Source organism: Mercenaria mercenaria, chromosome 4 (assembly GCF_021730395.1).
Source record: "Mercenaria mercenaria strain notata chromosome 4, MADL_Memer_1, whole genome shotgun sequence".
Taxonomy (NCBI): domain Eukaryota; kingdom Metazoa; phylum Mollusca; class Bivalvia; order Venerida; family Veneridae; genus Mercenaria; species Mercenaria mercenaria.
This window is the reverse complement of record NC_069364.1, coordinates 51,407,239-51,418,670: the sequence shown is the minus strand read 5'-3', so window position 1 is coordinate 51,418,670 and position 11,432 is coordinate 51,407,239. Positions and strand designations below refer to the sequence as shown.

The window sequence follows — 11,432 nt, the reverse complement described above, 5'->3', positions numbered from 1 at the left end:
CTGTTTTTTTTGTATTATTTCTGTACAACCAGATTCTATATGAATTCCTATATCAATTTCATTTCATTCATCAGTCTAACATTTTCTAACACTTACCAGTTTGTTTATTAAATGCCTTAACAAGATTCGCATACCGGGCCTTAATTTTTAGAAAGAAAATCCCGAATATAATTACACGCATACGCACTTGGAAAATATATTCTTGATATATTCTTGAGCCGTAGTCTCATATGGTTTCACGATAACTGTGCGTTTATGAAGAAGCGTGACGGGAATGGTATTTTCTCCGGGTAGTTCAAAATGTTGGTACCTATAATTAAAGGGACAGTGAGTGAATATGCAGTGTCAGGGACAATCAGAATAGGGACTGGAACGGCAGTTGAGGTAAAAGATGGGAAGGAAACATCTAAAACAGGATACCCCAAATATGGTATCTGAGAACCATTTGAACCAGTAATGTCCAAACTAAAGTCTGAAAACTGACACAACTCTAGCTGTGGATAGAAGGATTTACTGAAGGTAGAAACCATAGACCAGGTGTTTATCAAACCTTTTGTCAAAGTACCATTGATAAGAATATCAGCCTCATTAGGTGTACCAACAAGCGGCAAAGATGAACTAGGGCTAACACTGTGATGACATTGACCTTCAATCTGCCCTACGATCAAGGGCGGTCGGAGTTTAAATCCAGCTGTCAATATTCTCTTCCTTTGGAGTATTTCTGCTCCAAGCTGGTATATTTAAATTCTTTTGAGAGTCGGGACGGCATTCCCTGTAGAGGGGGAGTATGTCACAAGGTCCAAAACCACTGAATCTCAGTATTTTGTTTATGTGTTGTATTATTTTCGTACGTTGTATATATATATATATACATATTGAATAAAATGTCATTATGTATTATTATTTTGTATTATTCCCGTCCAGGTACTACCTGATCCTATATGAATTCCAAAATCATTTTCATTTCATTCATAAATCTAACATTTTCTAACAGTTTATTTAAGGCCTTAACAAGATTTGCATGCTTGGCCTCAATTTTGTTTTAAAAACATTTCGCGCATACGCACTTGAAAAATATATTCTTGATGGCTTGCGCCTGAAGGATTTTCCTCACTGATATGTGTATTTATCAAGACTTTGTTTTAGTGCCTTTAAAGGTACTGTGAAATCATTAATTTTCGTGGGGGACTAATTTTCGTGGATTTCGTTGTAGTGTCAATCCACGAAATTTAATCCCAACGAACAAATAAAATTCCCATTTATTTTATGTTCAAAAGTTGAAATCCACAAATTCATATCCCCACGAAATTGCCGTTTTGACCAAAACCACGAAATTTCATGTCCACGAAATTAAATGATTTTACAGTAATTGTTATTGCTTTCATTATGGCATGTATTCATGCTTTTTGTGAATCATATCTAAGTAAATCGACGCTGTATTTATTGAATTGCACTTGGAAAATATATTCTCGATGGCTTGCGCCTGAAGTTTTTCCTATCTGATAAATTATAAATATCAATTATTAAGGCTTTGTTTTTGCGCCTTTACAGGCCAAAACGTCCCATCCCAGAAAGAAAGAGAACACACTACACAAGTTTACCTATGTGGTGTTACATTTTTATGCTCCAGATGTCGATGACCAGGAGAACATAAATAAATTATACTATTTGTATTTGAAATGTCCCTCTGTCCGTTCGTCATATTTTCTTGTGTTCTCCTCTCCTGCGTCAATTTCCAGCAAATTGCAATGGCACTGGGTATTCACAATAAACATGAGGTGGACAGGCGCATATTATTGGGACTATAGTTTCCCATTTTTACCCAATCTTGAAAACACGACTATGCAGCTGCAACAATACGGCATGGCAGCTTGATTGGCACATCGTAAAAATAAAGTCGAACCAACTGAAAATCAATATTCTCGCAACTGCATAGAACATAACTGTTTACTCAATTCCTAAAGTTTCCATCCGATTCAAATGAAACTTCGTATACATCATTAATAGGAAGTGAACATGAAAATTGGATGAATTTTCATAGCCTATGTTTTTCGTGGGTTTTGATGCTTTTTGAACTTTGAAATATTACAACTTTATCTGTACTTTGTGTACCCAACTTTTTCTACAGTTTCAATCCAATTAAAATGAAATTTGAAATACAAAGCCATCATCGACATGAAATGGACATTTGCATATTCCATGTCCGAATATTTTTACGTGTGGCCTTTTTGAACTCTGAAACATTACGACTACAGCAGAACATTGCGCCCTCAACTACTATTATAGTTTCCGCCAAATTCAATTGAATCTTTGTATACATAATCAATCTGAAGTGGAATTGCGCGTATTGTCTTCATATTCATGTCCGGCATTTGTTTTTCTGGGCATGGCCTTATTTGGATTTTTAACTACATCTGTACATTCATACAGTTTCTGTCCCTCCAGTTTAAATTGAAATATCTTAAAAACACCATGAACATCAACTAATTATGTGCATCTTATTTAGGAGTTTGCAGAAAGAGATTTACATGTATAGAACCTGTAAACATTGGAGTGTATTCTGAATATACAATATCTGAGTATTTCGCTTTGAAGTTTAGAGACGGTTTTCTATGAAACCATCCATTACTTCGTACGCAAAGTGCCTATGGACCGTCATGTTTCTCTGCGTAGGAGCAGTGATTGGCAAGGGAGGCGCTACAGAAACATTGATAGTCAATGCAAGTTATGCTTGAATTCGGATCTGTTAAATGATGATAATCAAAAACTAATTCAATATGTTTCCGCCTGGTTCTGAGGCTACTTACAGTAAAAGAAAATTAATTGTTCGGCAAATTTCGTTCACTTCTGTTCAAAAAGAAGTATTGTTCGTTTGTTCATTTATATAAACAGCATGTCGTTGTGTTAATAAATGTAGGATATTTTATTTAATTTTGTTGTTGTTTTGTTTTGCTACCTTGGTAGGACTATCATTCCTTTTAATATTAATTATCAAAACTTTGGCAATATTTCGCTCCCACGGCTTAAGTTTGTATCAATATGTAACTGAGAACCATCTTAAGAGACCTGAAATCACAGTCTTAAATTTCATGTTTTCTCTGAACAACCATGTATCATCTTCGTATTATTATTATTATTATTATTATTATACCAGATTTATATAGCGCCCTTTTCATGATCAATTTCACGTTCAAAGGCGCTTTACATAGTTCAAATGCAGCCACATATGCAGGGCGCATAATTCATCCTCTACTAGTACAGACACAGAGCGATCTGACCAGAGGGACAGAGTGAGACAAAGCCCCCACGACAGAGAGATCAGAAATCAGATACAGGCTTGTCCGGCTAACTTAGCCTAGCTCGTTGCGAATAGACAGCCTGGTTCTTTAACGTGCCCAGTGTATAGCACTGATACACGCAAGGATTGCCTGGGTTCCTGACCAGTACACCTCTAGTTGGGTGAGAAACACTGAAAAGCGTTTCTGAAAATTCCCGAGTAGCTGCCGGGGATCGAACCCCCGACCTCAGGATTGGAAGGCCAGTGTGCAAACCACTGAGCTATCCGTCCACCACATTCGTATGTGTCGTACGTCTTTTTGACCACGGTCTTACCATTGATACATCGTGTGCGACCACGTACTGTAAATTGCGGTATGAGGAGGCTGTGTATTTGCAACGTGGCTTTACTGTTGGATATGCATCTTTGTTTTTTTGATAATTCTCCACTTTCCTTTGTTATTTGTACTGTCGTTGTGTCCAGCTACCGAATCCAACATCAAGTTAAATCTATAATACTACTAAATATTATCATGGAAAAGGGCACGAAATTACAGCAGCGACCGATGGTACAGAATGGTACAGGTCAATGTGAGGTAGCCACAACTTGTGATTTGAAAGATTAAATCACTAGAGTGAAGAGTTGAACATGCGTGTACAAAAACGAAATCGTGGCAGCATATCACACTTCAATTTGTATAAACATGAGAAAAACTTGTTTCTACTGGTGTAAATGTATTAATCTATCAGCATCTCCTTATTTAAGTGACGCACTGATATTACAAATAAGTAAAAAAGGTGTTCGAATGAAAACAATAGAAAAAATAATACTGTAAGCACGACAATGAAAATCAAAATACAATTCTAACAAGACCACGTTCTTATGCGAAACAATATATCACTCAGGCCTACGGCCTTCGTGATATATTCTTACGCATAAGAACTCAAAACACGGGTTATTCTACGATAAACCACACTTGGGAACTTATTATTTCTTGAATATAAAAAGTCGTAATCACTTTCACATGCATATTATGTGGTAAATTCCTCTATTTAGTACATCTTAAACTCGGTTGTCAGCGATATGATTAAATATCTACAAGCCCGCCCGCTTAGCTCAACAGGGAGAGCACAGACTTATGGATCGGGGGTCGTGAGTTCGACCTTCCTATCTGTTATTAAATGAGAAATTCCTACGATAAGCTTTAATAACAACTGCAACAAAATTTGATTTCTCAAGTCATAGGCTGAACACTATGATAACAAATGCAAAATATTATTACGATAAAAAACATGTAAATTTCGAAAATCGAACTGAAGATAGTTTATGAATCAAGTGCCTTGAGAAATAGCAATACTGCTTCCGATGCAGTATTGCATACTCAAGTCATTACGCAAATAAAATAACAAAGGTAGCTCTACAAGTTCGGATCCAATAATCTTTTTTTTTACAATATAGAATTTTATTAAGCCCTGAAGTTTCAAAACTTTATAATATACCTCGAAAATTTTCAAATCACACAGATAGAGTCGTGCGCTTGATTCTTTGCAAAACTAATTCGAAAAAATGAACGTCACACTAGTTTTCATAATGGGTAGCTATGTGAAAATCACTACTTCAACAACATTGGCGCTAAGAGAAATTTTTCTACAATGTAGATATTTAAATTCTCACATGTATATGGTCTATATTATGGCGAAATAAAATGAACAGGTCCGTAAGCTTGTTCTTTAGTTACTTGCTCATGATTAAAGAGATTCGCACATTTCGTGCTGATTTCAAGAGATGCTTTTGAACTATTTTACGTGTCAATCGTTTTAATGTCAGATTTTATTTTTATTCACTAGTTGCCATTAATTCGTAAAACATTTTGTCTACTTGTACCATGTTTAGGGTATATTCTATGTTACCCTGATAAAGGAATTTACACTATCATTTCCAGTTTATCAAACGTGCAAAACTGCCTTAATAATACCATGGGTAAAGTTTTGTTGAAACCGCTGAAAATAAATGAAATAGAACTAGTGTTTCTTCTAATGAAATCTCAAAATATTTTTCACTTGTGAGTTTCAGGTCTTACATGTATGCAACTGATGTTAAAAGATATTTCGAAACTAAAATTCTCTATGTCAATAGGCCAAGCATTTTTAAAATTATATTATGTTGTCCGGACAGACGTGCTAAAACTAAAATAAAATTTGTTTTAGGATATATAACTTTCCCTTAGGAACAAGACCATCATCACATACACGTTTTAATGCTATTTGTAATAGGGTGCCGTTATATGCTATTTTTTTTTTGCCAGAGACATAAATTCAAGATAAAGATTGTGATATGGCTATGAACACGGTATGTGTTGTAATAGATTATATTTGAACTAAGGTGCAGATAATACTTGATGGTTCTCGTTTCACATATTTGTTTCGTTCAGGAAATTACAACTATTGAAACTGATAAAGATGATAAAGCACTTATGTATTTTCGTGTTAGTCATTGCTGATAAGCTTATCGTATGCATAAACTTAATAAAAACCTCACTTATATTCAATAGCTGTGTGCACGCATTCGTTATAAAATAGATAGAATGGGGGTGGACGCTAGTAAAAATGCGGACGTTAGCTTGGACTGGACCTTTGTAGGGAGAGGAAACGATATGAAAAAGGTCAAACAATTATTACAGGAATATAAAACGATAGGGATATACGGGATGTGGAAAATTGGAAAGTCAAGTTTTCTTGTAGAATTGTATAAGGATATGAAAGAAAGTGGATCTGTTTGCCTAATGAAGGATTTTGAAACAGAAGATATCACCTCATCGTTCATACATTATAAGTGGTTAAATGACTTGTTAAGTTATACTGATATGCATTCGGAGTATACTGATTTCAAAAATAAATGTCCATGTGAAGATAGTCTGTGTGGTAAATGCAAACATTGTAATCACAATATATCTTGTGATAACAAGAAAGATCGTTTAGTACAGAAAATAAATGAAACAATAGCAAGTCTAAAACTCTGTAGTAAGCAAATAATTCTCTTCTTTGACAATCTGGATAAACTCATTAAATCAGACCTAAAGGACTGCCTTTTATATTTTATTCATGAACTGAACGAAAAGTGTCCAAAGATTAAACTTGTATTTTGTTCAAGCAACAAAGCACATTGTTGTCATAAATCATATGGAAGATTTGTTCTCGGTGCTCTTGAAGAACGTTCTATTCTCGACTTAATTTACCTGACAACTGAAAGTTCAGATGACGCATCAACCAGCGAGTATGGTAGAGATATGACCCAAAACGAGGCTGTTCAAAATAAGAATGAAAATATAAAAGCTGTAGAGAACTTGTTTAAACAAGAAAACAAATATTTTACTCCGGAAAACAAAGTTTATATTGAAAAAATTGCAACTTTATGTGAAGGTCATCCTTTAGCTGCGATCGAATCTGGTATGGTAAAAGATTATAACTAGCTATAACATATCATTTTGACAACTATATTTTTTAATTACGATTCACAAATGAAACTGTTTAATTTTTCCTCAGTTATTCATCATGTTGCAGTATTGAAGTATTTTTTAAAATATATAAATGAAAGAATGTAAAAAGACTTAGCTGAACAAATGTCATGATGTGTATCATAGATGAAATATATTTCGCTAGGTTCGCTGCTTACGGAGGATGAAGGGATTTTAACTCCTGAAGAATTAATGGAGATTCTCACAGAGGCACGGCTGGAAGTTCTAGGTTCAGATCATTGTCTACCAGAGGACAGATTAGGTATGAAATAGTTAGAGCAACATTTTCCGCATATGAAAGAAAATAAGCGAATATTACTATATTTGCAACTTTCAAATTTAAGTGTTTGATACAAGATATTTAGATGATATGAGTAGGGCCTACACTCTTCAGATATAAGAAGTATTTGCCTTGAACAGAAAAACATAGAAGTAACTGAATATAAAGGAGTTAATGAATTGATTTAACATGCAAAACTGGATTTCGTTTAATAGCCTGATACATTTCAGATATTTGTGATACACCACTGCAAAAAGTAAAGTATGTTTATCGTGTATTATTCAATGAGAAAAGAATTGCTTCAGAAGGTAAGAGTTAATAGCTGTACAATTGATGTTTACTTGCAACGCCCCTCAAAGTATGTCTTATACTGCTAATGTGCTAAACAGAAACAATCAAGAGATTACATAACAAAATGAAATTACACTCGAAATTTTATAATAGTCTTTGAAAGTTTCTGATGGTAAAGTGACGCAGGATAAACGTTTACAATTCAGACAGAGGGTCCAACAACAGATACAATATTGCTTGAAGACATTATCTCAAATTCATCGTGTTAAGTTTGAAAATGCTTAACTTTCATTACCTATCATGAACAGATTCAGTCAAACTAACAAAGGATATCACCACAGATTACATTAGACTTCAGAATGCTTAATTTTATTTTGAAGCTTCAGATATCTCGGCAAAATTGTATTTGTATAAATTTGTTATGAGCAAGTTGAAGATATGCCGTCCAATTCTAAGATTTCAGATTTTGATGAATACGGACTCAGCTTAAAATGCATAGTATAATTAGGGTGTATTAGACTGGGGCACCTTGGGACAAAACATTTTTTTTTCATTTTTCTAAAACATCTTGAATTAACTTTCTGTAATTGTCATACTATTTTAAAGTACAATTCTTCATGTACATGATGGGTAGTCAATAGTCATGTTTACTGCTATCGTTTCTGAGATATGCATCATAGAAGACTAGCACTAAAATGTCCCATTGTACCCCGAAACCGGGGCACCACGGGACACATCATGGCAACCATGGGACAGTGACAGATATAAACAAATCTATAAACTCTATTTCATCTGAACTGCAATGATAACATTTGCTTAAACATCAACATCAAGAAAAAGAGTAATCAAATGCCATTTAATTACAATGACAGACCTACCTTTAACTTGAAACAACCTTATCTGTTTATTAACTGCTCAAAAAGTGTAAAATGACACATTCAATTTGAATATAAACACATCTATGATGATTACTTCATCTTGAACTGCAATGACAATACTAAAAGATCAACATCAAGACACAGACAGATCAAATGTCATTTTCTTACAATGACATACCTACCTTTACCCTGAAACAACATTTATGCCTTAGGTATAAAACAATACAACAGTATATATAATTATGTTTATTAACTTCTCAACTTAAAGTATAAACGGACTTCTCATAACTGATTTATCCAGTAATGGCATGTCAACTATATAATAATATGCCTTTACTCAGAAATAAGTGAGTTAGGTTGAGGTCAAACCTCAGCTATTTTTCAGCTTTTGCAGTGCCTGCTTTATTGCTTGGCTGAGACAATTTCACTACAATGTCATCATATTCCATCTTATCAGTTTCCTTGTTGTCTGGTATAATGAACACTGAAGCCTTATTTTTCATGGGTTGACATTTCAAGAAAACTCATAAGTCAAGTTTTCTACACTTGTATGCATTTATTAATCAATGTAATAGCTTGTGGGTTTCTTCCAGCTGTACTTAACACTGTCCCATGGTGCCCAATTGCATGTGTCCCATCGTGCCCAAACCCCACCACCCTTACATTTTCAAAAAAATATGAAGGTCATCTGCTTCACTGGGATTAAACATTTTATGAAATTATCAATCAATGTATGCTTTATAGATAGTGATAAAGAAATGATTATAAAGAGTTCACTGCAGAACTTTATGGGACAATATTTGGAATTAATTTTTTTTTTACTCAGAGTAGTGAAAACTCAACTGAAGTTTTATTTTAAATCCTTTCACCTTCAAACTCTACAAAAACAGCTTGAGAAAAGCAGGATTTTTAGCAATTCAGATAGATTAGTTTATTTTCCAGAAAAAAGTTACATCTGATGTCCCTTGGTGCCCCGGTCTCCCATACACATTAAAAATTCTATTTCCTATAACTTGACGAAACTTTAAAATTTTCATTTCAGGAATTATTGACGATTCCAGTGTATTCTGAGTGTGTGTGTGAGATCGGATTTAGGCATACAGACACTTCATAGGAAAATGCATGGTGCGAAATCAAATGGTAGTCGCATAATGGCGGACTCAAATAGTCCTCAGTTATTTTGCTCTGTTGCTGAAATCACAGGACAGATCTATGCTCTACATGTAGATAGCATTTTCATAATAAAATGATAACATGACAGAATTTGTTATGGATACTTGGATCATACGCCACCACTACAATTCAGGGTCTCATTTTTATCTGATTTTGCAGTTTGTGTGTTTGACTGAAAACATCTTCTTGCATCAAACACGACCTCTACTTTTCTTTTGATTTTTATTCAGCACTGACAATATTCTTCAAGAAAATGTAAGTTACATACATTTAAAATGGGTCCTGATGTATGCTGCAGCCATTCGAAATATGTCAATTTTATATAGAATAAAGAAGAACAGCTATTTAGTGTGTTGTATAAGGGCAAAAAAATGAAATATAGCCAGATGAGGGTGTGAAATGAGCTACTGTGATCATAATTTGATAGAAAATGACAAATTATTGCAATTTTGCTGTAAATATGGATAAAGCACAAATACATCACAGTTTCACTGTTTTGGGTGTATGTTTTCAAAAACTGCAGATTTGTAGCTTACAGAATGCTAATTTCTAGGAGTCAGAGGTTACATTGAACAGATTAAACAGCTTAGTGTGTAATTTGTATGCAGATCAAAGTATAAAAGACAAAAAACAGGGCAAAACTAGGCTACATTTAGGATAACTGATTAGGAAAATTTAGGAAAATTATGTCGCTGTTTTTGGCAAAATTTGACACGTTCTTTTACCTTACTGTAAATGCCATAAAATCTTCGAAACTGTTGGTATCAAGCTAAAACCTTGTATTTTTCATGCATTTAGGTTGCTTGTACATTTAAACGAAACTGACACGATCTTAGAGATTTTTTATTGTAGTATATCAACAAATTAAAATCAATTATGAAATCTACGCAGAGAAATGTTAATTTAATTGTTAATTTAGCAAAGTTTATATGAAAGGTGACACAACAAAGAAATGACATTAGTTAACTTATTTGCTTAATTTTTTTTATTATGTATGCCAAATTGATACCATAGAATAATATTTACATGAAAATTGTTTATTCCATACTTTTCTGTTATTGTAGTATTGTATATAAGTTTGTAATAACTTATTCTTATATTCTTGAATTATACCATTTTCAATTCAGCGGGGAAATTCCAAAATAATTGATTTCTTTGAAACTCTTTTTTTTCTGACAATTTAGGGTAAATGTGTGATACACTTTGGTAGTTTATTGGACTACCACTCTTCACACCGGCACCAGACCAGAATGAAAAAGCCACTGTACATGCTATATCTCGTAGACATACTTTAAGAACCATGGTCATGAACGGGAAAATATACTAACCCATTTCAATCGCGCATTTATCACCTAAAACGTGCAGTTCGGTAAATAGGTACTATGTATACTAAACAAGTGGTAATTTATCTTCCATCGTGCACCAGGTAGGGTATAGCATAAACAGTAGCTTTTTCTTTCTGGTCTAATGCTAGTGACTCTGCACTCAAATATTGACTCATTTGAAGTGATGACGAGATAGTTAAATCTATTTGGAGATAATGTAAGAGTTTTTCATACACAATTTTATTAACATAGCACCGTGGTATAGCTTAATATTGTCTCTTTATTAAAGTATACTATACATTATGTTGTTCTTCTTTTGAAATGTGGATACAAACCATGTCAAAGCAAGGCACAAACCATTGCTGTGTGTGTTATGAACTGCTCAATCTGAAAAAAAAATAATTAAAGAATCATTTTCTGAAAATGTGTTTGAGCTGATAAAATTATTCTTTGTAAAATATTTGGAAAAGGTGGAGACTATTTCACTAAAACTTTATTGAAGGCTTAGGTGACTAGGTAATATTTTCCTTCTGCAAATTTCTGCAGTCGTGCATATAAATACTATAGATATATTTGAACAAAGCCGTTGATTTGTCATGACAAAACTATGTAAAAATCAAATTCAAGAAATACCCTATCAAGCTAATATTTAATATTATATTCATTCAGTAAGCTAATGTGTAAACAATAAAAA

At 33.7% G+C, this 11,432-nt stretch overlaps 1 protein-coding gene across 1 annotated transcript; it reads left to right on the top strand.

Moving 5' to 3' along the window:
- The first annotated feature begins 5,479 nt into the window (after positions 1–5,479).
- Positions 5,480–10,306, top strand: LOC123551682 (uncharacterized). Its single transcript, XM_045340777.2, has 4 exons — positions 5,480–6,723; positions 6,937–7,053; positions 7,302–7,379; positions 9,283–10,306. Exons 1-4 carry the CDS (start codon positions 5,862–5,864, stop codon positions 9,309–9,311), a joined length of 1,086 nt encoding a protein of 361 aa, XP_045196712.2. The 5' UTR covers positions 5,480–5,861; the 3' UTR covers positions 9,312–10,306.
- The last annotated feature ends 1,126 nt before the right edge of the window (positions 10,307–11,432 follow it).